The 27,636-nt window shown below is 38.4% G+C and overlaps 2 protein-coding genes across 4 annotated transcripts in view; one reads left to right on the forward strand and one right to left on the reverse strand.

Annotated features, from left to right (window-relative positions):
* tpst1 (tyrosylprotein sulfotransferase 1) overlaps positions 1–3,579 on the forward strand; it is a 30,817-nt gene extending 27,238 nt beyond the window's left edge. The window contains exons 4-6 of one of the 2 annotated variants that reach the window (XM_052616941.1): positions 1,871–1,921; positions 2,612–2,677; positions 2,863–3,579. In XM_052616941.1, coding sequence (XP_052472901.1) covers positions 1,871–1,921; positions 2,612–2,647 — 87 coding nt within the window. In that variant the 3' untranslated portion in view covers positions 2,648–2,677; positions 2,863–3,579. The remainder of the gene's footprint in view (positions 1–1,870; positions 1,922–2,611; positions 2,678–2,862) is intronic. The other variant, XM_052616942.1, reaches the window with a different exon arrangement.
* A 617-nt stretch (positions 3,580–4,196) lies between these two features.
* Positions 4,197–27,636, reverse strand: part of LOC128029267 (small G protein signaling modulator 2) — a 48,548-nt gene continuing 25,108 nt past the window's right edge. The window contains exons 4-24 of one of the 2 annotated variants that reach the window (XM_052616939.1): positions 23,968–24,132; positions 23,368–23,435; positions 23,004–23,152; positions 22,755–22,889; positions 21,853–21,977; positions 21,390–21,457; positions 21,034–21,197; positions 20,475–20,607; positions 19,253–19,387; positions 14,277–14,439; positions 13,198–13,262; positions 12,947–13,092; positions 12,704–12,832; positions 11,806–11,988; positions 11,185–11,550; positions 10,896–11,020; positions 10,617–10,699; positions 9,542–9,651; positions 9,356–9,452; positions 9,086–9,253; positions 4,197–7,715 (exon numbers count right to left, since the gene is read on the reverse strand). In XM_052616939.1, the coding sequence (XP_052472899.1) occupies positions 7,627–7,715; positions 9,086–9,253; positions 9,356–9,452; positions 9,542–9,651; positions 10,617–10,699; positions 10,896–11,020; positions 11,185–11,550; positions 11,806–11,988; positions 12,704–12,832; positions 12,947–13,092; positions 13,198–13,262; positions 14,277–14,439; positions 19,253–19,387; positions 20,475–20,607; positions 21,034–21,197; positions 21,390–21,457; positions 21,853–21,977; positions 22,755–22,889; positions 23,004–23,152; positions 23,368–23,435; positions 23,968–24,132 (2,866 nt within the window). In that variant the 3' untranslated portion in view covers positions 4,197–7,626. The remainder of the gene's footprint in view (positions 7,716–9,085; positions 9,254–9,355; positions 9,453–9,541; positions 9,652–10,616; positions 10,700–10,895; positions 11,021–11,184; positions 11,551–11,805; positions 11,989–12,703; positions 12,833–12,946; positions 13,093–13,197; positions 13,263–14,276; positions 14,440–19,252; positions 19,388–20,474; positions 20,608–21,033; positions 21,198–21,389; positions 21,458–21,852; positions 21,978–22,754; positions 22,890–23,003; positions 23,153–23,367; positions 23,436–23,967; positions 24,133–27,636) is intronic. The other variant, XM_052616940.1, reaches the window with a different exon arrangement.

Below are 27,636 nucleotides of genomic sequence, written 5' to 3' on the forward strand. Positions count from 1 at the left end.
GCCAAACTAATGTCATACGAGGTCTTGGCTGTCTCGGTATGTGTGTCACTGCTGTTAAATCCATCATAGAGAAGCAGATACGTCACTGCAGCAAACACAGACCTGCTCGTCAGACGCTTGTTTTAATGGGGAGTGTTTGGGGGCAGGATAAGATTAAATATAATATTTAAATATTTATAATAATTTAATATTTTTTTTTAACTTCTGTGTTCTACATGTCCTACTCATTCATTGTACAAAATGAATGAATCAGATCTAGTCACAGCCAAAATATGTGAGCAAGAGTCTGTCCTTCTAACTATTGTTTGTTCTCCAGCCATGGTGATACATAAGACTTCCGAGTCCTCCCCTCTAATGCAACATTCACAGGACTTAGTGTGGCTAACAGTCTTGGACGAGTGATAGATGTGTCGAAATGGGAAACGGGAAAAATGCATGCCTTTCTCATTGCAAATTAATTCCACACAGGCTCTGAACCGCAAGTTTGGCTAGCTTCCTTCTAGACCCAACGCCTGAACCCCCACATCTTGACCCAACAGTGAAAACCAGCTCTCTGTAACCAGCAGCCTGCCCTGGAGACTGCTCTTGGTAATTGGGTTTGAAGGATTGCGTAACAGTCATATCCCATGGTTCAGCTGGCTTAGATGGAGAGAATGAGCCAAAATCACTCAATTATAATGTAGCTTTTTTGCTTCAAAATCAGACTACACAGTAGTCAATATAAAAATGAAAATTTGCAAACAAAATTTGCAAAACAAACTCATATTTAGCTGCATTTATAGTTTAGGAAGGTACATAGTTTAGGTACTGTAGAGTGTATATAGTTTGTACTGTATTTATTTATTTTTTTCACTAAAAATAACTGGCTTGTAAGAGTCATTTATTTATGAATCAGACTACACAATTTGTACTCAATGTTTTTGATTCACTTAAAAGAACTGCGCTGCGTTTCCCAAAAGCATTTTCACCAATGGAGTTGCAATCAATTTAGGTTTACAATGTTTTTTGGGAAATGCAGAGCTGGTATGTAAGAGTCATTGATCATGAATCAGACTACCTTGGTCATGCTGAATGTTTTTGATTCACTGAAAAGAACTGGTTCTTAAGAGTTTATTTATTCATGATTTGACTGAACAAGAGATCCTGGACCAATGAATTGAGACGTTAAAAAGAAAACGCCTACACAGAGCTCCAATAACTGACAGCTCCAGCAGCAGTGGATAGAGAGCTTCAGGTTTCTTGCAGTCTAGACCTGCCACAGCAGAAAGGGTTTTAAAACCGTGGATCAATCGCCAAGTTGTCTGGCTTCTCATCAGGTCAGCGCTTCTTTCCTGTGGCACACAAACATACCTAAAAACTTGCAACGCGCAATTTCCTAAGCTTAGAAAGCCAGGAAATGAGATCAGCTGGATGTGTCTTAATTGGAGACTGTCATCCTCTCTGGAGCAGACGTACTGGCTGCTTCTCATACCAAACATTCATCCTGGCTCTCGTTCAATCGCACAGCCTTTCACTCTTTCATCTTCCCTGGATAGAGCTCGTGTATTTTGTGAAGTTAGACACCCCGGCAATTGACACAATCCCCATCATAGCAGCGCGAGAGAGCGGTTCACATAAGAGGACTCCGTTTCCCGTTCAGAGCCAGACTTTTCATTTTGGCCATTACTGCTTTCTGGAGGCATATAAAACCGTTTGTATTGATGTGAGGATGTTTTTAGAGATTAAAAACGGCTTCAGGTGGAGAAATCAAACCAGAAAAGAGAAGAATCTGAGCTTTGAAATGTGAAATGAATGATCAGTGCCCTGATTTCTGTGGGAAGACTGTAGCTCCTGTGTTTGCAATAGTAAAACCAGCTCTCTGTTTTTCCAGGTCTTTAAGGGTGAATTTCAGCTACCCGATTATCTTAAAGAAAAAACACAGGTATGGTAGATACTCTGCCTGTCCTTAAGCTCTTCATAACAAATGGCTTTTTAAAATGATTTGAGTTCTTCTTCAGTAAATCAAATGGTGGTCATTTAATTCCCATCTGTTTCCACTCATCCTGATTCTTGCTCTTCATGTGATCTCTGATCATAACGCTATTTAATAAGGTGTCCTGTGGTCTCCTCTGTTCTCACGCTTTCATTTTGTGATTTGATCACATTAGCTGTAGATCTGTGGCCTCATTTCAAACACTTTTCCATAAGCTCAGGCTGGTGTGCTAACTACAAGTCCTATACTGCCCCCTCGTGGACAGATGATGGGACAGCAGCATGTTTTGGGGGTGATTTCATAGCATTATTTTTGATCTTCAAAATGAGATTAAATATGTAACTGATTTTATAAGAACACAAACAAATTGTGCAAACAATACGTTGTTTTTATTACATCATGTTTAATATTTTTCATATTGCGCATATTTAGCCGCCTCTATCATTTAGGGAAGGGCATGTCTTGCAAGATGATTGTCATATTTGGGGGTCTTTGGTGTCAAAACGATTTTAAAAAATGATCTCAAGAAGAAATTAAACCTAAAATCGCTGAAGGAATGCTCGGAGCAATACAAATTGTTAATTCACGCAGTACACTATTGTGTCCCCACATGTGTAACACATGTTTCTCATACCACAGCTTCAGAAGTCCCCGGAAAAGCCAAACCCGAGTTAGGAGGAGAAGACGAGAGCTTTATCAATTGAAGTGAGCTATTATCATCTTAACTTGCAAACTGTACTCTCTCTTTGTTTTGAACCATTAATGTTGTATGTGTTATTTTACAATATTCTTTGCTTTGAAAGCATCATAATATGGCACATAGGCCTTCATTTGCGTACATTCTGTCACATGCTCTTTAACTCAGCTGCTGTGCGCTTGCTGTGTTTCAGGACTGAGGAAAAAAGCAGATACCATGGGACCATGATGGAATTGCGTCACCCCCGCTGTGCTGGGACCTCCATGCACTTACACAGACACACACACACACAGAGAGAGACAGGCCTCTGGACCCCGGACCGCTCTTTGGAGGACAGTTTTGGCCTTTGATGTTGTACTGTAACAATTGTGGCCTAAGAATGTCAGTTCTGTTCTGAATTTTGTGTTTTCTTCTTTTCTTTTTACATTATTTTTTTCCACACTGTACTCTAGTTCTCATTCATTTTCCTGGCTACACAAACCTGTGATTCTGTTATAAGAAAATACAGTGGATTTAATTAGCAGCGAGGAAATATTTATGGAGGAGCGTTAGCTTTAGGAGACGCAATCTTAATGTTGTTTTTTATTTTTTATTTCCATGCCTTTGTAACGTGCAATTCCTTTGATACTGGATGATGTGCAAGACTTCAGTCTTGTGTAGAGATAGACATGCATTTTGTTCTCTGCGTTCACAACGGAGTGACCTGATGTACATCGAGAGCTGTAATAAATGAGCTGCCAGTGTTGAACAGAAGAGGCTCACTGACATTTTCTCCATTGGCAGGGGAGCACACATCGGTGATGTTTGATGTTGTTTTTACGATTGCTATTTTTGTACTTGTGTAAATCATAATTATGTACTCTTTAATTTCTTTCAATGAAATAAACCCCTGAGCGCTGTTGGCAGCCAATGTGCTGATATTAGTCAGATTTTTATATCAGCAGAAGGAAACCAGGTGCCTCGTTCATTTACTCTCATCTAAGGACATGTGTCTATCTAAAGCAGTTGCCCCCTAGTGGTTATTTTGATGCACTGCATACTTTGTCTGTGCCTTTCTTTTATATTTTATATCGTTTACAATGATCAAAAATTCAGTAAAACGTTTCTATTTGAATATATTCTAAAATGTAATTTATTTCTGTGATGGCAAAGCTGAATTTTTGGCATCATTACGGCAGTCTTCAGTGTCACATGATCCTTCAGAAATCATGCTAATATGCTGAATTGGTGCTCAGAAACATTTATGAAAACACTTGTGATGCTTAACATTTTTGTGGAATCTGTAAAGTTTTTTTTTTTTCAGGATTATTGGTTGAATAGAATGTAAAAAAAAAAAAAAAAAAAAAGAATTTATTTGCTGACAACGTAATGCATAAATTGATTTGAAGCTAAATTTGAAATCTCACTGTCCCCAAACTTAATATTTAAATATTTTATAATTTTAATAATATATATTTTTTGATCTGCTGTTTAAACTTCCAAGAAAAAAATACATTAAGTGGCACAGACGGCAAAAAATAAAAATAATTCTGCATATGAAAATGTTTTAATCTTTAGTAACAACTTTTTTTCCATAATACATGTACATTCAATGATACATCCATTACAATGCATACTTCATTCTGATGTTGGCGTCCAAACAAAACTATACATATATGTTTGAAAGGATTAGAAATCAGTGCACAACGTTGATAAAGGACATAACACATAACAAAGGTTTCCCACATTCAGTTTGTACAGCTCTCCAAGCACAGTCTCTAAAACCAAAGTAAAAAATACAGCTGACAGTAATGTCCTCGTAGAAATCCAGGGCTTTTCTCTTTATTTACAGTGCAATAATGCACATGGAAAGAGAATTAATGTCTCACAGTAGAAATGGAAAGAAATGATTTGTCTTTTATACACCTAATCAACAGTCTTCGAGAAATGGATTAACGCTGAACATCTGAATGTCAAGGATGAAGATGTTTTAGAGGCTTTGGTACACGAGCTCCTGTCATAAGGGCTAAAACATCCCTCGCACACATTCAATCAGAACCAAGAACAAAAGGAATTGGCAAGATTTGACCAATAGTCACATCATAAGACCACTTCTCTCATCATCTCTGTCAACTGTTAGAATAAAATACAGTTGGTTTTTGTTTTGGGGGATTTTAGGCTGTTTGGAATAGGATACTAGCATACTACTTTTGCAGTATATGTTATGCATACTAATGTGTGAACTGTCTGTATGCGAGAAATACCTTGATGACCAAATGTGTAGCTTATATCAGCAAACTGCATGGAATTATAATATCCCACAATGCAATGTGCTTGACTTAGTCCATTTCCAATATAACATTGATTCATGTGAAAAAAAAAGCATTCCGTTTGCTAGTATTCCATTCTGAACAGCCTTAGGCATCAATCACACTGCCGTTGTTTGGGATCAGTAAGACTTCTCATGCTTTTTTTTCTTTTTCTTTTTTTCTTTCTTTCTTTTTTTTTTTTTTTTAAAGAAGTCTCTCATGCTCATTAAGGCTGAATTTATTTGATAAAAAAAATAAATAAATACAAAATAGTAATCTTGCTAAATGTAAAATAATGGTTTCTATTTTAATATCCTTTAAAAAATAATGTATTTCTGTGATGCACAGCTCAGCCATTACTGCAGTATAAAGTGTTAAATGAGAAATCATTCTAATATGATGATTTTTTATTAGAATTATCAATGTTAGCAACAGTTGTGATGCCAAATATATTATATAAATATATATATATTGGAAATTGCAATACTTTTTTTAATATTCTTCAATGAATAAAAAGTTCGAAAGAACAGCATTTATTCGAAATATAATCTTCTGATATTATCCTTTGCTATCACTTCATAACAATTTCACAGTTCTTTGCCGAAGAGAAGTTTGAATTTTTTTTTTTAAAAGAAAGAATAAAAATGTACTGACCCCAAACTTTTCAACTGTACTGTATATTGTTAGAAAAGATTCTTATTTTAAATAAATGCTCTTCTTTGCTCTTTTTATTCATCAATGGATCCTGAGAAAAAGTATCACAGTTTCCAAAAAAACATTAGGCAGCACAACAGTTTCCAGCACTGATAATAAATCAGTATATCAGAATGATTTCTGAAGATCATGTGGCACTGAAGACTGGAGTTATGATGCTGAAAATTCAGCTCTGCATCACAGCAATAAATTAGATTTGAATGTATATTTCTATAAAATAGAGAAAACATTATTTTACATCATAACATTACACAATATTCCATTTTTTCCCTGTATTTTTGATCAAATAAATGCAGCCTTGATGAGCATAAGAAAAATCGTTCTGATCCCAAACTTTTCAGCAGTGGTGTACTTGGAAGATTAGGAAGACTGTATGGAAGTGAATAAAAATGTGCAACTAGCATGCAATGATTCTTTAACAAGGGCAGTGAGACACGTTTGATGACATACAGCCATAACGTGCTAAAAGCTAATTTAGTGACATTTCTCATTGAAAATCACATTTTTGAAAAGTCAGATCAGTTTATAATAGTTCTTTGGGACATGATCAGAGTTGCAAAATGATACGTGTGAATAATCAGTAATAAAGACTGGATGAGGAAAAATGACAGAGATTGATGTATACTACTGTTGAAAAGATTGAAGTCAGTAACACATGTTTTAATGTTTAGAATATTACAGTAAAATTCTAAAAAGTAATATTGTTAAATATTATTATAATTTAAAATAACCGTATTCTATTTGAATATGTTTTAAAAAATGAATTAATCCCCATGACGTTCATTACTCCAGTCTTCAGTGTCACATGATCCTTCAGAAATCTTCCTAATATACTGATTTACTGTTCTAGTTTTATTATTAAAGTTGAAAGCACCTTGATTAATTTTTTTTTTTTCAGGAATCTTTCAAATAATAGAAAGTTCAGAAGAACAGCATCAATTGGAGATAGAAATATTTTGTAACATTATAAACTTTTGATTAATTGAATGCATCACTGCTGAATAAATCTGAAAAAATTGTACTGACCCCAAACTTTTTGAACAGTAGTGTACAGAAAACGCAGTGTGAACAAAGCCAACTAGCATCTAAAATGTGACAAGCTAAATTAATTTCATCACATGGTCTCATCGCGTGGAAGCAGTTTTCTGACCCGTGGAAGAGCCTGGACCCTTTCCAGACTTTTTCCGGACAATATGGGAAGTAAAGTGACCCCTGATAACCACTCCGAAGCATCACGGGTGTCACAGAGCGACAGATTCAAAGTGCAAAAGCATGGACGCAGATCGGGAAACGTGTTACAAAGGCAACGTCAACTAATTTTATTCCAAGACCATCATCATCACCATCAACCGAAACATCGAGGGAATCATACGGAAGAAAAGGGGCAATAGAGACACTAAACAATAAAACAAGGCGTATAAATACTAGTACAAGGTTATTGGCACAGTCCTTTTGGTCACACACTGTTTGGACGACTTCTTCGTGGCTTAGATATTATTTAAGGGAGCTGACGTAACGCAGCCTCGTTTGAGGATTCAAAACTCTGCTCGGCACCGGTTTTTATCTTCTTTTTTTCAGAAACACCATCGTCACTGTTAAGAGTGGAATACTTCCTGTATATGTAGTGGCCCTTAGGGAAAGGAAACGGTTGTCAGCCCTGTATGAGGCTTCCCATTTCTTATAAAAGCAGATCTGAAAGGACCTGATCGGCGCGGTGTGTGTGCTGGAGGCGTGTGCAGCAAGAAAGGAAAAAACCTCAGTCACAGTGTGCTCAAACACCACGAGCATGCAGACAACGCCAGGGTCTGGCACAACGGCATTCTGTGGCAGGCAAACGATATTAAGAGTCAAGACGTCGAGGCAGATCCCGGACAGTCTCAAGCCTTGGGCTGTTGGGAACGAGAGAAGGAGATTGGGCCAGGCAGGACTCGGTGGGCGGCAGCCTACTCTTATTCTCACTTGTTCTCGATAAGGGTCTGCACCTTGTGTACCAGCTCCCGCGCTATTCGGAGGATGTGCTGCACGTCGTGGCGCTCGGCCATCTCTGTTAGAGAGGAACACAAAGAATACAATTACTCAATAGACTGATACTTAAGACTTCCGAGATGGAACTCATTTATTCCTTCTGCAATTAAGCTATTAAATAACATTACGTAAGGTTATTTATTTATGGATTTTTTTTTCTTTTTTTATGTTATATGTTCCCTTAGGGACAATAAAGTGTACCTCAACCTTACTTTCACATGGACACATGCTGCATTTCCGGTTTAAAACTCAAAACTGTTGTGCTGTGATATTTTAAAGCTGGAGTTTGTCCTTTATTATATATATATATATATATATATTTATATATACATACATATATTAAAAAAATTCTTTATATAATAGTTAAACAACTATTATAAACGGTCCATAATCAAGGGTTCAGGGATCGCCTGTGGGGGGCTGCAAGGAAATGCTAGGTGGAGAAAAAATTAAGAAATATTTTTTTACTTTTTTTATTTAATTTTAAGGAATATTAAAGCTAGCATTTTAACATAAAATGTTCATTTAAAAAAATATATATTTTAATGCATTTTTAACACATTTACAGTTTTTGATAATATTACAGTTTCATTCTGCTTTCTAAGGACTAAAGTTGGAAGTAAGGTGCTATGAAAATTGATTGGCATTTTTGTATAATTTAAAGTATTTTCTTTTATTATCTTCAGAATGACAAAATAAAAATCTTTGAATTTAGGAAACAATAATTATAGTATCGTATAGTAATTATAGTAATTTATATTGTTTTATTATATTTTTAAAAAGTAAATTCTAAAATACTTGCAATAAATATTCTCTTAAATACTGCTCTTTTGAACTTCCCATTCATTAAATTATCAGATTCAAGTAGTTCTTTTTCGTGATTTAGGACATGATCAGTGTTGAAAAATTATAAGTGTGAATAATCAGTAACAAATTAATTAATTAATCCTAAAATAATAATAAATAAAAAAATAAATTAAAAAAATCACAGTTTCCACAAAAATAATAAGCAGCAATATCAGAATGATTTCTGAAAGGATCATGTGACACTGAAGACTGGAGTAATGGCTGTTAAAAATTGAGTTTTGTCATCACAGTAATAAATTACATTTTAAATAGATTAAAACAGAAAACTTTTAAATTGTAATAACGTTTCACAATACTCCTGTTATTACTGAATATTTGTTTTTATTTTTGTTGCTTTCATAAAAACATTTTGTTATAACACTTTACTAACATTGAACAGCAGCCAAATGAGAAAGTTGGCTAAAGCAATGGTGTTAGTTTGGGGATCTATTTGCTGTGGTTAATCAATGGAAGTGGAAATGGAAAACCTGTTTGAAAACGGTCAGACATCTGACTCGTTTCAGCTCTGTTCAGTTCACTCACCATTAAAGAACTTGATGATGTCAGTGAAGTCCATGTTGTTGTCCAGGATAATGTCCCTGTACACCTCCACCAAGGCCAGTGCAATGAACAGGACAAAGTGCTTGGAGGAGATGCGAGGGGCGACCCAGATGACCTCCCACACTGCAAACACATCCTCATAGAGCAGCTCTGACGCAGACACACAAGATACACAGTAAGTTCAGCAAATCTGAGATACGGTATCCTCGCTGTGTTTGAAAACATACACAGGCTCTGTTTCAGTGCTGTTACCTCTTTTGAAGTCCAGGAGGAACCAGCGGTAACAGAAGTAGAAATGGGTGTAGTCTCCATTCTGATGCATGAGCTCAAACAACTCTGAGTCAAGGATCTGAGGGGAGAGAACTCATGATGTCACAGATGGCATCAGAAGTACAGACCAATCAGAGAGGGAGAGGGAAGAGTCACATGTAACGGTACCTGTATTAGTGACCTCATATTGGCAAAATGAGTGTCCATGGCTCCTCCGGTAGGGAAATTCTGGCCCATCCTTTTCATTAGCTGATTGAAACAGCTGTAGGCCAGGCACTCTTTAGGGGGTTAAAAAGAGAGAATATAATTATAGTGCTGACCTCATACTGTACGTCATTCCCCCAAAAACACACTTCTTTTGTGACTTTTCGCGACGCTCTCGCTCTGATTAGTGAATCGCTCTGATGATCAGTGAAATGTTTGTGCTCAGCCTCGCTATACGGGAGCACTCTCTTCCGGCAGAAGTGCCTTAGGACCCATATAAGGAAATTCCGCTCCATCTAACGTCACACAGAGCCATACTCGAAAAAAACTTTCCGAAACTTGTGACAAACCGGAAGAGGTTTTTTTGGAACAAAAATACTCCTTCAAACGTACAACTTAATTTTTGAAACTTTGTCCATGTTTAGCATGGGAATCCAACTCTTTAACAGTGTAAAAAACTCAGTATGCATGAAATAGCATTTCATCCCCCCTTTAAGGTTTATACATGGCTATTTTTCTAACAAAGCATCGAATGCTTTTTTCACCCCCTGGAGCCAATTGAAAGACTTTTTTTAATAGATGGGCACTATTTATTTCACTTCTTTTGGACTGATGCACTGCAACACCCACTGAGTGCCATGAAACAGCTTGAAAGATCAAAGACATTTTTAATATAACTCCGAATGGATTCGTCTGAAAGAAGAAAGTCCTATTCACCTATGATAACTTGAGGGTGAGTCATTTATAGACTAATTTTCATTTTTGGGTGAACTAACCCTTTAAGAAATGAGAGAAGAAAATAGTATTTGTTTTGTGTGTGTGTGTGTGTGTGTGGGGTTTGGTTTATAGTTGTGAAGTGATTAAGCAGAAGAGGCATGTCTTCAGCTGCTTCTTGAAAGTTGTGATGGTCGCAGCAGTTCATGCAGAGCTTATCATTTTTTTATATATATATAAAATAAATATACACGTCAAGGATGTATAACATAAAGACGTGCCTAAGTCTGTCTGTCTGTCTATTATGTTTAAGTGTCTGTCTTACCATCATCCAGAATGACCATCAGTGGGGCTAGGAGGTCACACATGCCTTGCACATAGCCAGTCTCCAGATGTTCCCACACGTAACTGGATCGTAATGCAGGGACAAAAACATGAGAGACTGAGGTAGACAGAGCCTCAGCTCAGCTTATTTCTGATTAATGTTTCAATTAGTCTAACAGACCGACTGATTTGAAATTCAATGAGCTGCTATTTTCTGAGAAACACACAGGCAAGTGAGAACACAAACAGATCACAGAGATCAACACGGTCCTCTACTGACCTGCACATGATGTTGCGCAGTTTCTCCAGGTTGCTGGTAGTGAAGTAATAGTAGTTGCGATCGCAGCGCTGGACGTCTTTGTCTATTCTGTGCAAGTTCAGCGCCACTGTGTCCAACAACTCAATCTGCTCACAAGCACATTGATAAAACATTTGAACAGATTTGGGAAATCTCTAGTTCAAAGGTTAATAAATCATTGACATTTACACGTCACATTTTGTGTATAACGTGATAAACGTAGCTCTGTAATAAACTATGGCGTGTCAGCTTAAACAGTGCATTACTGTACCGTATAAGAGGAGAAGGATGGTGCAGTGTCCTCCGTGGTGGTTGTGAGTTTGTCCAGCTGACTGCAGAGTTTGTCCTCACTCAGAGAGTCCCGTCCTCCCTGCTCCTCCATTACCCCAGTGGGTGTTGTGTCCTCCTCCATGCTCTGTCCGTCATCGATGCTGGACATGATTTGGGAATGTCCAGACGCTACGGAGTAGTTCCGGGAGGAGGGCAGGCCTGAATCTGGAGAGTCAAACTCCACCAGCGGCCTCTCGTCTGGGGCTAGCATGGCCGGGGTAACCACAGTGGTTAAGGTGGGAGTACTTTCGCCATCACATGAGGTGTTGTGACCCCCCGCGTCAGGCTCATCCACGGACATGAATACCTAAAGAGAGAAAAGAAATGAGATCTGACGACGCAATAAGACACTAAATACCTCAGTCTATCTAGAATCCAAGTGCTGAAACGTGTAATCCAAAAACAGACTGAAGTTAACTGCAAGCAAGCAAGGAACTCTTGTATAGAGCTTCTGCATAGTAAGAGGAAGTTTCCAAGAATTCACTTAGGATGGTGCCTATGTAGGCAGTAATGCAGCTTGCTAGGTTTGCCTTCACATGCTTAAACAGAGCTTGCGACTGACCTCGTTGCTCATAGTGGAGTCCCTGTGGATGAGTCGGAGGACGTGGCTGTCTATACTGCTCCCTGACGACAACTTGGCAAAGATGACCGACTGCATCTCCTTCTCCCGCTGCTTCACTATGACCTCACATGCCTTCCACTCCCGCATGACCTGCTGATACCTTGCAGTGATCTTCTCATCGATCTGTGAAACACACAAGGGCACAGCAGACAATCAGAACGTACATCGCACCAGGACAAAATATTTACCCTTGTGAAAAAGAAGCGTGCTTAATTGCATTGAACATTAATCTTAAAAGTATGTAACTGTATTCAATATTAAGAAAATAAAAGGCCACTTAAAGCTGCAGTAGGTAACTTTTGTAAAAATATATTTTTTACATATTTGTTAAACCTGTCGTTATGTCCTGACAGGAGAATATGAGACAGATAATCTGTGAAAAAAATCAAGCTCCTCTGGCTCCTCCCAGTGGTCCTATTGCCATTTGCAGAAATGCATTGCTCCCGTTAAGAAACAACCAATCAGAGCTGCGGTCCGTAAATTTGTTTGTGTTCAAAATGTAGAAAAATGTATATAATAAGCGAGTACACCATGAATCCATTTTCCAAACCGTGTTTTTAGCTTGTCCTGAATCACTAGGGCACACCTATAATAAGTGTTTATATTCAGACTATTTTGCTTCGGGGGTACCGCGGCGGAGTAACCCAGTACCTTTGTGATTCTTCATAGACATAAACAGAGAGAAGTAGTTCCGGCTACGATGTTCTTCCGCAAGACGCAAGCAGTTCTGTTTATTAACCGCTAGAGCGTCAAAAGTTACCAACTGCAGCTTTAAGTGTACTTCAAGAGAATACACAGTTTTTTAACAAACCTAAGTACACTTCCTATAAATCTTTACCTGAGTCATGTCTTTCTTGTCCATCCCAAACTTGTAGTGGCCCAGAAGAAACGGCCACACTTCCTTTCTGATCTCATGCTCCACTCCTCCATAGTAAACCAACCTCAGCAGCTCCAGCTCCTTATAATTCTGCCAAGAGAGAAAAAGGGACAGATGGAGACAGCGGGACTACTGCAACCTACAGTACGTGTCACTGACCGCTAGTACCCTCTAGTGACCGGAGCTGAAGAGTACTAGGCTAACCTTACAGTCTTTCTGATATTTACTCCACACATCTTTGCTGAGCCCTCCAGAGGCTTCACAGGGCTTGTCCGGAGGGATAGTGTTGTGGTTGACCAGTGCTGAAAGGTGCGTCCTCACAGTGGACAGGTGCCGACAGTAGGCCAGCCCTACAGATGGAAAAGGGGCAAAAGGGCATTACAGTACTGTATGCACAGCTGAGGGAGTTTATACTTATTGTTATGAATAGTTACACAGATTTTATTTGGACTTACAGCCATAAAATGCTCTAGACACAATCTGTCTCTTCATATTTTGGCACAGCATCTTCAGTGGAATACTGGACACAGAAGGGAAACATCCGTTACATCTTTCAATACAAGAAGACTAGCCAGATGCTTTTGCTAAAATATATACAAACTACAGCCAAACTGCAAATGTATTGCACTCATTCAAATATTTTACATATGGTGTGTTTGTTTTTAATTTGGGGACCTTTATATCCCAGGGAAAGTGACTTGTCTTGGAAATTCTTTACGTTTTTGCTACTCAAAGCTGTTTATGTATCAGTTTTAATGTCAGGCTTTACATCTTTACATCTGACATCCAAAACATAAAATATTTATTGTGTGATAATGATTTATACAATCTTCATCTTATATCTTCACACACACACAAACACACTGTCAGATGTGGCGTCATTTTCGCTATAACCAAAAATATTACCACTAATAAAGTTTTCACTATGGTTAGTGTCAGAGTAAGTAAAGACTTTGAGATGAAAGAAAGAAAAATATGAAAATATTGAAATAATAATGTGTATGTGTGAAAATATGATTTAATTGTACATATTTAGGATGCATTAAAGGCTAAGCAAGACAAAGTTGTCTTCCATTTTATTCCAAAAATGTTGAAAATGTATTTTCCACCACATAATAACAAAAACAATACATAGTGGAAATTACAATATTATATACAATTATATAATAAATATGATTAAAAGAGTAAGCTGGTATGTATGAAATACATTGAATTGCTGTTTTTAAAACGTTCTATTCGTCAAAGAATCCTGTAAAATAATTAATCATGGTGCTCACAAAAAAAAAAAAAAAATTGTTTAGTTTCTTCAGTAGCAAATCAAGATATTAGAATGATTTCTGAAGGATCATGTGACACTGAAGACTGGAGTTAATGAATGCTGAAAAATCATTTAAAATAATTAAATTCCATTAGAAATTTGTATTAAAATACAAAACAGTTGTATTCAGTTATTTAACAATATTAATGTTTTTATTGTATTTTTTGACAAATAAATCTCCCCAGGACCAGAAGTGTAAAAGCACAGCTCTCTCACCGGTCATGCATGCAGGTACAGCTCGCTGGAAGCTCGACAGAAGCGTTGCTGCCCCCAGTGGAGCAGGACAGACAAGATGACATATGACTGGTGCACTCGCCCTGCTGCCATGACAACGGGCTGCCGCCAAAACCCTGCATCTCCTGCATCATGTCCCCGTGGTCTGTTAGGGCGTGGGAGTGGAATACACAGAAAAGAGGCAGAGCGAGAGAAAGAGAGAGGAAATAAGAGATGAATAAGCAAACATGAAACCTGCTCTAGTAACCTGGCATTTGAAGAACATATTTGAGATATACCACTATTTTTATTACTAGGATCCTCTCAAAGCTACTCTACAATAAGAAGCTGTTGTACAGTGGAAAGCTACCATCCTGGGATTCACTGCACATCCCAGACACCATAAAACATCTCTACTGGGAATTAGGCTCTCACAGCTGGACTTGAACGGCCATAAAGCATCAGATTCAGCTCGGAGCTTCAGATTCACTGAATTTCAGGCCTCAGCTCAACCATGAGATAATTAAGGAAGAGTAAATTGAATCCTAACCTGCATTTAAATATATCTGATTTTTAGCAGTTTGTTAATTCTGAATGATATTCAGATTAGGGCTGTCAGTCTTAACTGACATTAAGAAAAGTGTCTCTAGATGTTGATATATGCGTTTTATATGTTTATATGATATATGTTTTTTTACACAAAACTATCCTTTTATCCATAGGGGCTGTTTACACACAGCTTGCTTTTGCATTAGTCCATGTACAAATGTGCATCAGCAGAGTCAAGTCTTGCTGTTTTTTAGCATCTCTCACCATCAGCACTGTGGTTTCAATACACCATATCTAAAGTTTAAAGTAGTTTGGCTTCATAAATGTATCTTGATATCCCTTTCTTCTGTTCAATTCTGTTTAGTAAGAACACATTGCCTGCAATCCATAAGTGTGGTTTATGTACTTTAAGCTTGAAGTGCTCTGTTTAACGTTTAGGGGTTGGGCATAATTAACTGTATATTTTGTTCTATTTAAAATAGTACAACTAAATTAAACAAGATAAATTGACAGCCCTAATTTAGATGTAATTTTCTTTCTAGATATTACTTGATGTCAGAAATGGCATTAAACACACATAATAAAATCCAAGCAAACCTGAAGAATAAGGATATCAAAAACATGCATCTATGAGTGAACAGAAGGAAAAGGTATAAAACGATGCGGGGATGCCATGCCAGGAGCCCTGCCAATCAATCGATCAGTCAATCACAGTGTCACAAATCAAGCCAGGCACTGGCAGAGCTTGGAGAGGAGTATAAAAGGACAGACAGTAACCATTCCTACCATGCTGGATGCATCAGATTAAACCATGACAAAAATCAAAACAAATAAAGAAGAGGAATGTATACTGTGTGTATATAAAATGTGAAGAGATTGAATGAACTCAACCAAAAGATTCAATAGTAAACGTAAATGCTCTTCACCTTAATTCTTCAGGTTGGAGCTGGTGACCTGCTAAACACTGGTTGTAACCAAAATAACAAGGTGGACGGAGAGCATGTATTCACTATCTGTCCCTAAAAGTCTGACGTAGGCTATGGGACTTTGGTGAGGCTATGATCGAATGGGCGACGCGTTCACGGAACAATTCATGTCTCTACTACACCAGAACCCCACAGGACCTTACTGATATAATGAAAGGTGACTGCAGTTAGTGAAGAATTACAGTGAACAGCATTGCAGAAAACTGGCTCAACACAGGAGGAACACCAAAACAACAACAACAACTCAAACCAAAGAGGAAAAGAGGGAATTCATAAAAGGAAGAAGACACAGTTGTGACAAGTAAGCAGTGGAGCACATTCGCTGCAAAGATTCAAACAAAAAAGAAATATAACACATAACGTGCAGAATCGACATGCAAAGCCCTCGAGCATTTGGCAGTGAAACCATATAAAGACATAGAACCTAAAAATAACCAGGAATTCTCTAAGGATTTACTCATGTCAACCAAAGAGTGCAAAAGGAAAACAGCAAATCATCGGAAGCATTGCTGTCTGGCCACCACAGTCAGGCCCAACAGTGCGGAGAGGAGGAGAGTCTGAACACTATTCAGTCCCATACATCATACCTCCTAGGTCAGTCAGGTAGTGGTGTTGGTTTATGTGTGTGAGAAGGAAAAAGGACTAAGGCAGAGCAGTAGTGTGACAAAGTGTGACAACGTGGCAGGGCAGTGGAAGCTCTACCGACTGTGAGAAAGGTTAGTGTAGGTAACCCCCGGCAACGGAGGCGTGGAGGATAAAGAGTGACGACAGAGAAGGAGAGTGAGTCAGGAGGGAGAGAGAGATGTGCACCGTACTGACCTTACACACAGACACTCACACACATACTTCAGTTACGAACCCAAATGTAAAAAGGGGTGTTCAGGTTGTGTGTGCATAAACAAATAATGTAATGTAATGATATGCAATATAATATAATATAATATGTTTTAACATTCATATTTTGTAAATTAAATAAAATGTTTATATTATCAGGATCGGACTGTCTTTGTCGTGTTTTCCCTACCCACATGCTCGTTATGTGTTTCCTGCCCATATATGGTTTTCCTGTTCCTGGTCTCAGTTCTCTGATTAGTCATTCTGTTCACCTGTGTTCCTTGTTAAGTCATGTATTTAGTTCCAGTTTATGCGTTCTTCCTTTGTTGGGTCCACCAGTTGTGTACGTATGTGTTGCATTTAATAAATGACAGTCCTTCATTAACTTCTGGCATTGTATCGTGTCAGAGGACCCGACCTAAACAGTTAATTCTGCGTGTTTCCCCTCTGTTAGTTTTCTGTTTTCCATTCAGTGTTTTTTGTTTCCGTTATGTTTCCTTCATGGATTTGTTTACGCGAAAGGATCTTTCCTATTGGAGTATGTGGCTGAGTACAGCCAGCTCGCTGTTTTAACAGCGTTCGAGGCTACGCTGAACTCACTGTTCTGGATCATGGGAAATTACCATCGACCTCCCAGACACCACTGGACTGAGCTGGAGGGAAACAATCATCTGGTGTCTGGAGAGCGTCTACCCCCCATTCAGAACACTGCCAGACCCAGAGCCCAGCCCACCATATTCCCCCTGCATGGAGCTCAAGCCTAAGCTCACCGCTGATGGAGAGCCAGAGCCCATCGCAACCGACAAGCCGTCACCTAGGCTGTGAGGATCGCCACGGAGCCAGAGCCTCACGGATCGTTAGACCAGGTGCGACAGCAAGCTACACTGCCTGTCATGAGGGAGAAAGCCGTGGACCAAGAGAGTGGGGAGAGGAGCTCTGCGCTGTAGCTGAGGGTGAGTTGAAAAAGGATTAATTTACTTGTTTACCAACCTGCCCCTTTTCCTTCCTCCTCTGTCGTTGAACTCTGTCCCTGCCATTTCTTAGTTTAGCCTAGAGAAAGTTGCTGTCCCCATGTCTATCCCAGATAAAGTTCCAGTTGTCAAATCAAACCCAGTAAGGTCTCCTGTTTCCATGTCCAGCCGGTTCATTCCCGTTGCTCTGGCTCATCGGCTCTTCGTTTCCGTCTTGGGCTCTTCCGCCAAATGCTCCGCCGTTATTGGTTGGCACCCTGGAGTAGTCAGCTCTTCTTCCTCCATGGCTCCTACCTCTGTCTGCTCCACCGTGGGTCGCCATTATGGCTGTAGCCTGGGTCCCTCCTGTCATCTCCCTGGCTTCTTACTCCATCTGATCCGCCCTGGCTCCTCTGGTTTCCTCCTTGGCTCCTCCCTCCATCGTCACCTCTCTGGACTCTGTCTGCCAGCCTTCTCCTGGGTATCCAACCTACTCCTGAGGCCTCCTTCCAGTTCCCAATCATTCTTCTGTTGGTTCTACGGCATGAGGTCGCATCTTCCGGGAGGGGTGGAAAAATGTCAGGATTGGACTATCTGTGTTTGTCCACATGTGCTCTTTACCCAGTTCTTCCCATGTTTCCTGCCCATGGTTTTCCTGTTCCTGGTCTAGTTTTGTCTAATTAGTCATTCTTTTAACTTAACGAGGCAATTGGGAGAAACACAGGTTATTTAGTTCCAGTCTGTGCATTCCTCCTTTGGGTCTACCAGTTTTGTACGTGTGTCTTCCCTTCTAAGTCTGTATTTACACTGTGTGTTGGATTTAATAAATTACAATTTCGTTTATCCACAGTTCCTTTGTTCCTTCGGGCAGCGTATCGTGAAATTATGTGAATTAAATTAATAATTAGAGCTATTTAAGGTTAAACCTATACATTTTAGCTAAATATATTTGTTACACAGATAAAAATAGTGCTTATAACTATTTTATTACATTAAATAAAAGATAATTATATAATATATTTACATTGAAATTATGTAATAATAATAATAATAATAACTTTGACTTGGTTATTTTGGGTTAGAACTATACACATTTCAGGAAAATATACTTGTCATAAATATTGTGATTTATATAAATTAAGCTGTTGTAGGTTAAATTTTAAATGCTTATAATACCCAACATAGGAGTGGGTGGCATTTAAGTCAAATTTATGTAGCAATCTGCGCCAACACTGGCTTAATGTCTAAATCTTGTGTTGTTTAGTGGCTTTTTATTGGGGCAACATCTGTTTTACGTACTAAATGTACATTTTCTGCATACTCAAAAGTATATTTGTATTCCTTTTTTCTATTGTGCAGTGGAATGTATGTGTGCCCCACTCACTCACTCACGGTCTTGTGCCACTTGACCTAGCAGCAAATATTACCATAGTTACCATGCATACAGATCAGGTCAACAACTTTAAGAGTGACAAGTGAGCCATGACGCCTGAGGTGCATATTGTGTCTCAATCTGCCCTCACTGACTGACAACCGGCCACACTGCTGGGTCGCTGCTTGTGGGAACCAGGTAACAGTTGGGATGGAAAGAAAGAGGGAGGAGGGGAAGGATGAAAGGAGGGAGGGAGGGAGAATGAAGTGGGCCAGTGGTGATAAAAACCTTTCATGACATTAGGATCTGTGAGGTTCCGTGAGCAGATCATAGAGATCATAGCATGAAGTCTATCTTCCTCCTCCTCATCGTCATCCAGAGAGGGCGCACGACTGCCCGTGGTGTGGTGGTAGTTTATAGTGACTGCTTGGGCAATAAAAGAACACAGTTTAGCACCTGCCTCTGAAGCAAAGTCACGTTCCACTCACACACTGCAAAAAAATTATTTTTTAAATCAGTACTTTTGTCTTGTTCTGCTGTAAAATATATAAACATGCTTAAAATTAGCAAAATTACAAAACATATTAATACTTGTTTTAGAGAATTCATCTTGACTTAGCATTTATTTTAACAGTTTTTTTTTCTTATTTTAAGCCTTATTAAATTTAAATTTATTAAACCGGTCATTGTTAAATGGTTAATTTAAAAGTAATTTTTTTTTTTTTTAAGATTTATGATCAAAACAGGAAAAACGTCATCTTAAATTTTTAATTAAAATCTTAAAATGTATTATAAATTAATAAATAAGGAATTCAAACCATTTCATTTTATAATTAGTATTTATTGAATTAAAAATTTAATTCAAGATATTTTATTTAAAACAAGGCTTTAAATCTTAAGTGATTTAATTTCTCAAGTAAATGGTGTTTTTAAGAATGCTTAAATATTTGAACTGGAAAACAAGACAGAAAATAAATGAATTTTTTTATATATATTTTTTGCAGTGCATACATACACAGATATAAAAAGGAGCACTGACATCCCAGTCATCCCAGTCATAAAATCTAAAGGCTTCATCTAATACCCACATACCTCCCAGCAGCCTCCATAACGGCTGTTATGTTCCACAGAAAAGTGAGAACAAAACACACAGACAACAATGATATGCGAGGATGGTGTCTGATGCAGCCCTGTTCAGCATTCACACATCCAGGAAATCAGGTCTGGCTGAACAGTGGCTATGAGTGACAAATGATTCAAGATGGATATACGAGTATTTAGAGCGTTTAAGATGTAGAATGGCCCCCCAAAAGTACTTTTCTTAAAGTCACACTTAAAATAATATGAATTTACTTATAATGCAAGTTTCATGCATTTTATGTTGGTTTTGAAGTGTTTAATGCTTTTGGGGTCACTGTGGGTGGATGGATGGATGGACAGATATTGTGTGTGTGAAGAGAGACAGAGACAGAGATGTGAAGAGGACAGGCACATTTCTGCTAAAACTCACTTGAGTCGTGATGGTGCCCCGGATAGACAATGCGAAACACATAGTCTGCAGCAACCTGTTCCTCTCCATCTCCATCCTGATCCACTAAACGGGCCACACTGTTCCTCTTACGGAGCTTAGGGAAGACTTTGCCCTGTTAGGCAAACACAGAGAGTCATAATCAAACTAAACTTAGCTTCTCACTTCAAATAAGGAACATTTTGTTATTCATTTGCAATGTGTTTAATCATTAACTGGTGGACTGGAGTCATGTGGATTGCTTGTGGATTATTATGATGCATTAATCAGCTGTTTGGACTCTCATTCTGATGGCACCCATTCGCTGCAGAGGATCCACTGGTGAGCAAGTGATGTAATGATAACATTTCTCCAAATCAGTTCCAATGAAGAAACAAACTATTCTACATCTTGGATGGCCTGAGGGTGAGTAAACGTTCTGCAAATTTAAATTTTTGGGTGAACTATTTCTTTAATGAATTGGATGTTTGAAATGCTGCTGACACATCTAAACATTATGTTACATGATAGATCTAAATACATTCTGCAGCAAAACACTCACCTTGCCCTTCTGGGACCAGAGTGGGGGTTCAAGCTGACCCCGGGGCAGTAGACCCGTCTCCAAACAGGACAGGAAAGCCAGCAGGTGACCCCCAGGAGGGAAATGCAGAGGAGGCCGCTGGATCCCATCCTGACTTACTAACACCAGCGAACCCCCACAGTCCACTGAGAGAAAAAACATAATATAACAGATTAATAATTTTATGTAAAAAAAATTGGGAATTTATTTATTTCAATATCAATACACTGAAGCTAAAAATCTGAAAAGTTAAACGTTAAAAGACAAATAAAAAATAATAATTTAAAATTAAATTAAATTTGTTGAAGCTAACAATTTTGTCAAAGATGTAGACTCACGGCGCTGGTGACAATGAATGCAGACGATCTGTCTTAAAGGCACAGTCAAAGCGTAGTCCCAATAGATACTAAAGTGTGACAAGAGGGTGATAATAAAAACATTGAGAAAGAGAGTGAAATATTTTCTGTTAAAACAATTCAGCAACCTAACAATATTTTCAGTGAAATAATCAGTGTTGTTTTGCTCACATTTAGATGTCTATTTGTTTCCCCTTACAAACGTATCTATCTTATCATTACAAACCAGCAATCAGCACATCAGGACACTCAACTTATGTCTTTCCTGTCCATCCTCTGTAAAAGTAATTACTTTATCCTACATACCAATCTCGGACCAATCAATTCAGTTCCTACATGTCAAGTCCAGTTTTGGCAAAATGAACCGCAGTGATTGGTAATCAAAAATCACACCAAACTCTTCCGGGATTTCCCCCTGTGTGTGTGTGTGTACAGGATATTTCACCTCTTCTCCAGGTCACAGTCTCCCAGAGTTCCATTGATTAGCTGATTGGGCGTCCACTTCAGCGTGAGTGTTTCAGCCGTCTGATGAAGGGACAGGTAACCACGCAGCACCTCCATGTCCTTCTTCTGCAGAGATTCAAAGTCGATTCAACACAGCGGCTTCCCCAACCCCTCTAAAATAACTGCCATAATCAGCAGCCTTACACGCTTTTCTTTGTTTATAAGTTAACATACAAGGAAAAGAGCAACAAAAAGGAGAAAAAGGTGTCAGATTTAAAGAATGAAAGAAAAGTGAGTGTTATAAGCAACAGAGTGCCATAAATAAAACGTCTATGACGATTCACTGTGATGATGAGAGCTGTGAAACGCATCAGGTTTCCAATTAAAATCCAATTAAACCTGAATCACTGCAATCCTTTTGGCAAGGGTCGTTTACACTATTGATTTCAGCAAGTCTTTGCCAGACCCAGCACTCTCTGTGCCCAGTTGCATCAGTCACCGTTGCAAATCTCACAAACACTTTCATGCACACATCCAGTCCATGCCTGACTCATTTGATGACAAATCTAATGTGGTGTAATGGCTAATCCAGTCTGCCTTTTCCAGTTCACAAGAGTAGCCAACTAGCAGCTGGGAAGTCAGCATGGGCCGCAGAGCTAAAAATGTCAGGGAAAGCCATCTGACCATTCATTACACAAGGGAAGATGACATTTTGAATAGTTCTACCTACCTACAGTACAAAGAGGCTCAATTCCCATAACCAGCAGACCTTGAGATCCATTTTATTGATTAGATGAGATTCACTGATCTACAATCAATCTCTTTTTTTACAGCCATCGAAAGATCTGTAGATGCAAATCAAATCAAGTGCATTTGCATCTGTGTGTCTGTGTACTGTCTTACCGGTTGAACGAGCACATTGTTTTTTCCGTAGAGCAAGTGAACGCGTGAGTTTTGGTGCAGGGATTCAACATACTCTCTGGCCGAGGCTGCAAACTTGTCCTCAGACATGCTTCCAGAGGACTGACGCTTTCGTATCTGAGGAACAACAAATGAATATGAGATATTTATGCAGTTTAAATTAAAATTAATTATTATCTAAAACAAATATACTGCACAATCACCCCTATACAGTATGTATGATATTCTCACCCCAAGTGCAGGTCTGCGGCCCGGCGACACTTCTTGGCCCCTGTGGGCCCCGTGAATGCGATGCCGCTGGACCAGCTCATTGGCTGAAGGGTCTGTCCAGAAATGATCCAACGTCTTGAGCTTAGTGTACTCCAGAGCGCAAGGCCCAGCTATGGATGAAAAAATATTAATTTCACATTAAACAAATTGTAATGGGTTAACATATTGTGATGAAAAAACATACCAGAGAGAATTATAATAAAATACTGAAAGCTAATATTTGAACACAATTTTTTGCAATTTAATGTTCTTCATTGATCTATAATTCTCTATTAGCTGCGTTGTGAGTAGACAGAGTGTGTTTTTATGCTTTAGATCGACTCACCCAGGAGTGCCGCCAGTATAGGGCCAAACACTGAGTCATGCATGAGGGCCTCCTTTTCATAATACTTACTACAGACACACACAAACAGCAAACACACAACGTGTATGTCAATAACCAGAGACCTCTTTCAAAGGCTGAACAAATAACTGCATTATTTCACAAGCTCCATGTGACAGTTCAAACAATCACCACAGACAAATGATATAGTTCAAGCCTTAATCTTGGCAAATAACACTTTGCATAAGAGAGATGAGCAACGCATGTTATGCAGTCACTATTATTTAAGAAAAAAATAGGCATACAGATATTAAAATTCCATCTGATATCAGTAAGTTGATTATTTGAAAATGTTTCCATGTTATGCTGAAAACAGATGAATGTGTGGTATTAATATTCTTTATTATTGTGACCCAATAAATAAATGTAAAATCATAAGTCATAAATCAATCATTTTAAATATGCTATAGGGATTGCGACATTATAATGTTATGATTTTCATTTGTAGACTTGATAAAGATTACAGTGTTTCATTTCTTTTTATCCTAAAAACTAAATCATACAAATTTGCATGAAACGAAATGCAGTACTGACGCTAATTACCTTGCATTATCCACAATATACTGCACAATTGTGTCCAGGACTTTATCAAAGAGGGCCGTGCGGACCCATATGTGCTTGATGGCCTGTGCAGAGAGTGGCTGAGGCCCTTGGCCAACGGAGGAGCCTTGCCTCCGGAGGGGCTCCTGTCCGGTGCTCGGGGTTCTCCTGAGAAAGAACATCAATAATGCATTCATGCACAAGAATTCAAGTGTATATGACAAAAATGCACACAAAACATAAGCAAATAGAGTCATCACAAACCAAGTCTTACGTCACATTTTTTCATCACAATATTTATATCGATTTACAATTTTTCTTGGACATTCTTCCAAGAAATTACATGAATTTAAGAAAGTAAAGTAAAAAAAGTTTGCTTTTTGCTATGACGAGGCCTTCCTTCAATCATTCTGTGTTTATAGTTGTCCTTGTATAACCTGCTAAAATCCCATAGTTACATTGTCTGGCCTCATGAAAGAAGCAAGAGACACAAAAGGGATTCTGACTGTGCCTGCCAGTGGGTGTTTCGAAGTGTTTGTGAGTCCATATACTTGTCCATACAGCATCTCGACAGGATGACCTGGCTGCTCATCTACAACAGTGCAGGAGGGCCAGCAGAAGTCACAAAGCCCACTCGAACCCCTTGAGCCATTCACCCAGGGGATACAACACACATATTCACACAATGACAGGGACAGAGCATGTGTCATCTCTAAAGACTTACCTAAGAGCATTAAAAGAGATAAATCCCACAGATAAAAGACTAAGTAACACAAGAGCCGGAACATCTAAAAGTAGAGTTGCATCATCGGTCATAGAAAACCACCATTATGCTAATATTCAAAAGTTTGGGATCAGTAAGTGAGTTTAATGCTTTTGTTCAGCGAGGATGCATTAAAAATTGACAAAAAGTAAGGCTAAATTTAATTTCTATAAATTTCTATGCATTTTCGATTTCAAAATAGATGCTGTGCTTTTGAACCTTCTATTCATCAAAGAATCCTGAGAGAAATGTATCGTGATTTAAAATAGAAAAGAGTTCTTTTAAATTGTAATACTATTACAAAATATTAAACTTTTTAAGTATTTCTGAGCAAATAAATGCAGACTTGGTGAACATAAGAGACTTACCCTGTCCTAACTACATGTGCCACTATGCTGTGATGTGATAAAAAATTTTTTTTTCCTATGTTTATCTGAGTTTTTGTCCTAACCAGCTGCGACAGCGACACGCGAAGCTGAAAGCCAGACTCCAGCTCCAGGGTGACAGAGACTCGTCACTCTGCTCAAGGAAAAGAAGAAATCACAGAAGATAAAAAAAAAAATAGCTTTAGGGCACTGTCACAAGCTAGTGTAGAAAGCCAAGATTGAATAGAGCTGGGGGGTGTGACTTAAAAATGACTTAAAGCAACAGTTCACCCAAAAATGAAAATTCACTCATCATTCACTCATCCTCATGTCATTTCAAACCTGTATGATTTTCTTTATTCTGTGGAAGACAAAAGAAAGTATTTTATTTTTCTAGGTAGTTTTTTTTTCTTTATTGTTATTTTGGACCCCACTGACTGTAAGAATGAAAACAATTATTGTTCTTCAATTATTGTATGTTTAACAAAAGGCAGACAATGACACGAGAATGAGTAAATAAATTGTCTTGGGGTTAACAATCCCAGTTTTAGGCTCAAAATAAACCTGGAATATTCCTTTAATCCAGTTTCTGTGACTGAGCCCATCTGAGATCCATTCAGAGCCTGTGGAGGGCTGGGAGGACTGCTGTAATGTTGAGTCCACCGATGAGAGAGTCCATCATGGGCGTAAGCCAATAACACCCCACAGCCATCAATCTCCCTCCAGCTCGGATATCACACTACACCACAGCTGCAGGCACACCAGAGATGGATGAGTCTGCTGTCTGCGCCACAGCACCCTGATCTTCTCTGATTTACATAAGCATTGATCGTAACACACACGGTGTGTGTGAGTGCTGGCCGCAGCAGTGGACATTCAGTATAAACAAGCAAATAAATCCCTGCACCTGAGATGAGCTATGCAGATGCTATGGAGATGAAACTGCATTTCTGCTCCAAGAGCAATAATGTAGAGCATTCAGTGCAGCTTCAGAGGCCCATTAATAAGGATGCAGTGGGAAAGGGTCCATTGAGTCCCTAATGAATCCACAAATAGCACATATTTTTCTATAATGGCGCTAAACTGCACATTTAACTGTTCATGGCAAGTTGGCAACATACAGACGCTACTTTCCACTGCCAATTTTCAACTTGAATTGCAAATTACACTACATAAATCACAACTGTAATATTGTTGCACTGTTTGTCTTTTGCTTGGCTGACTAGCTTTGAGCTTATTTACACATAATACAATAATTTTACCTTCACATCCATGTTTATTTGTCAGCTTTAATAACAGATTACTAATACTGTATATAATTATGATTTTTTAAAGAAATCTCTAATATGCTTACCATTAAAAATTATTGAGCATTAAAAAAATTTTTTTTATTATAATAACTGAGCAACAATCAGCAAATAAGAGTGATTTATGTAGAATCATATTACACTGATTTTTTTTTCTATAATATCTAAAAATATAAAACAGTTATTTTAAATTGTAATAATATTTCACATTTTTACTGTATTTACTGTATTTTTTATAAAAAATAAGTATAGCCTTGGTGAGTAAATGATGAAATCATTTAAACAATGAAGTACAAATGTGTTTTGGGTGCAATTTAACTCTCTTGCATAAGAAAGTAATGACATGGAGTTGCTTTTTTAGACCTGATTCTGAGCCCTGAATTGCTGCGGTAGAGGTATTCCATAACCAGCGAGCATCTTGTTGCTCTAGCAATGGTGACACCATGGTGTTGCTGTGGTAACGTGAGTAACCGAGCGAGTGCGGTGGGGGAGGGATGCTTAAAATGGACAGGCAGGGAACACCACAGAACATGTGACCTGCAGCACTCTACATTAATGCTTTAAATGGGTGTGAGAGCGGCTACTGTACAGACACACCAAAGTGGCTTCAACTAATCTCTGACCACAACAGAGATGTTGAGTCACCTGGAGATTGTGGCTATTAGGCCAGAGCGGTCCACTCTTTAGTGGCACATTGGCCATGTGGCTCTGCTAATGGAGAGTTAATGGGAAAATAAGAAGCTGACCGAAGCCCCAAAGCATCCGCCCAAACCATTCCTCATTTAGAGTGCTACAGAGCCAGTCTTCTGTTTAAAGCCCAACGAAGCAGCAAATCATGCCTCTCCACACACCAGATGAGATCTGCTTCCTGCTTTCATCATCGTCTGAACAGCTTATCAGTCATAAAGTATGCTTATATCACTAATATTATCAGATCCAGTTTATGGCTCTCTGTCTTTTAAGCATCTCTACTTACAGTTCATATTAATAGGCAGAATAAGAGGCAGTTAAAAGAATGTAATTTTTCAATGTTAAAATGTTTTCTCCTGTTGTAGTTTAAAATACACAGACAAAACATTGACTTTAAAGTGGTCTGAGAGTGAATCGTGATATATATTGACTTTTAGTTAAACTAATGTCATAAATTTAGAGTGTGAGTTTTGCAGTTTTTACTGTTAAGTGTTGTTCACGAAGAGAATGATAACTATAACTATAACTATATAAAGATTCAAAAATC

The sequence above is a fragment of the Carassius gibelio genome, chromosome A15, assembly GCF_023724105.1.
Source record: "Carassius gibelio isolate Cgi1373 ecotype wild population from Czech Republic chromosome A15, carGib1.2-hapl.c, whole genome shotgun sequence".
Classification (NCBI taxonomy): domain Eukaryota; kingdom Metazoa; phylum Chordata; class Actinopteri; order Cypriniformes; family Cyprinidae; genus Carassius; species Carassius gibelio.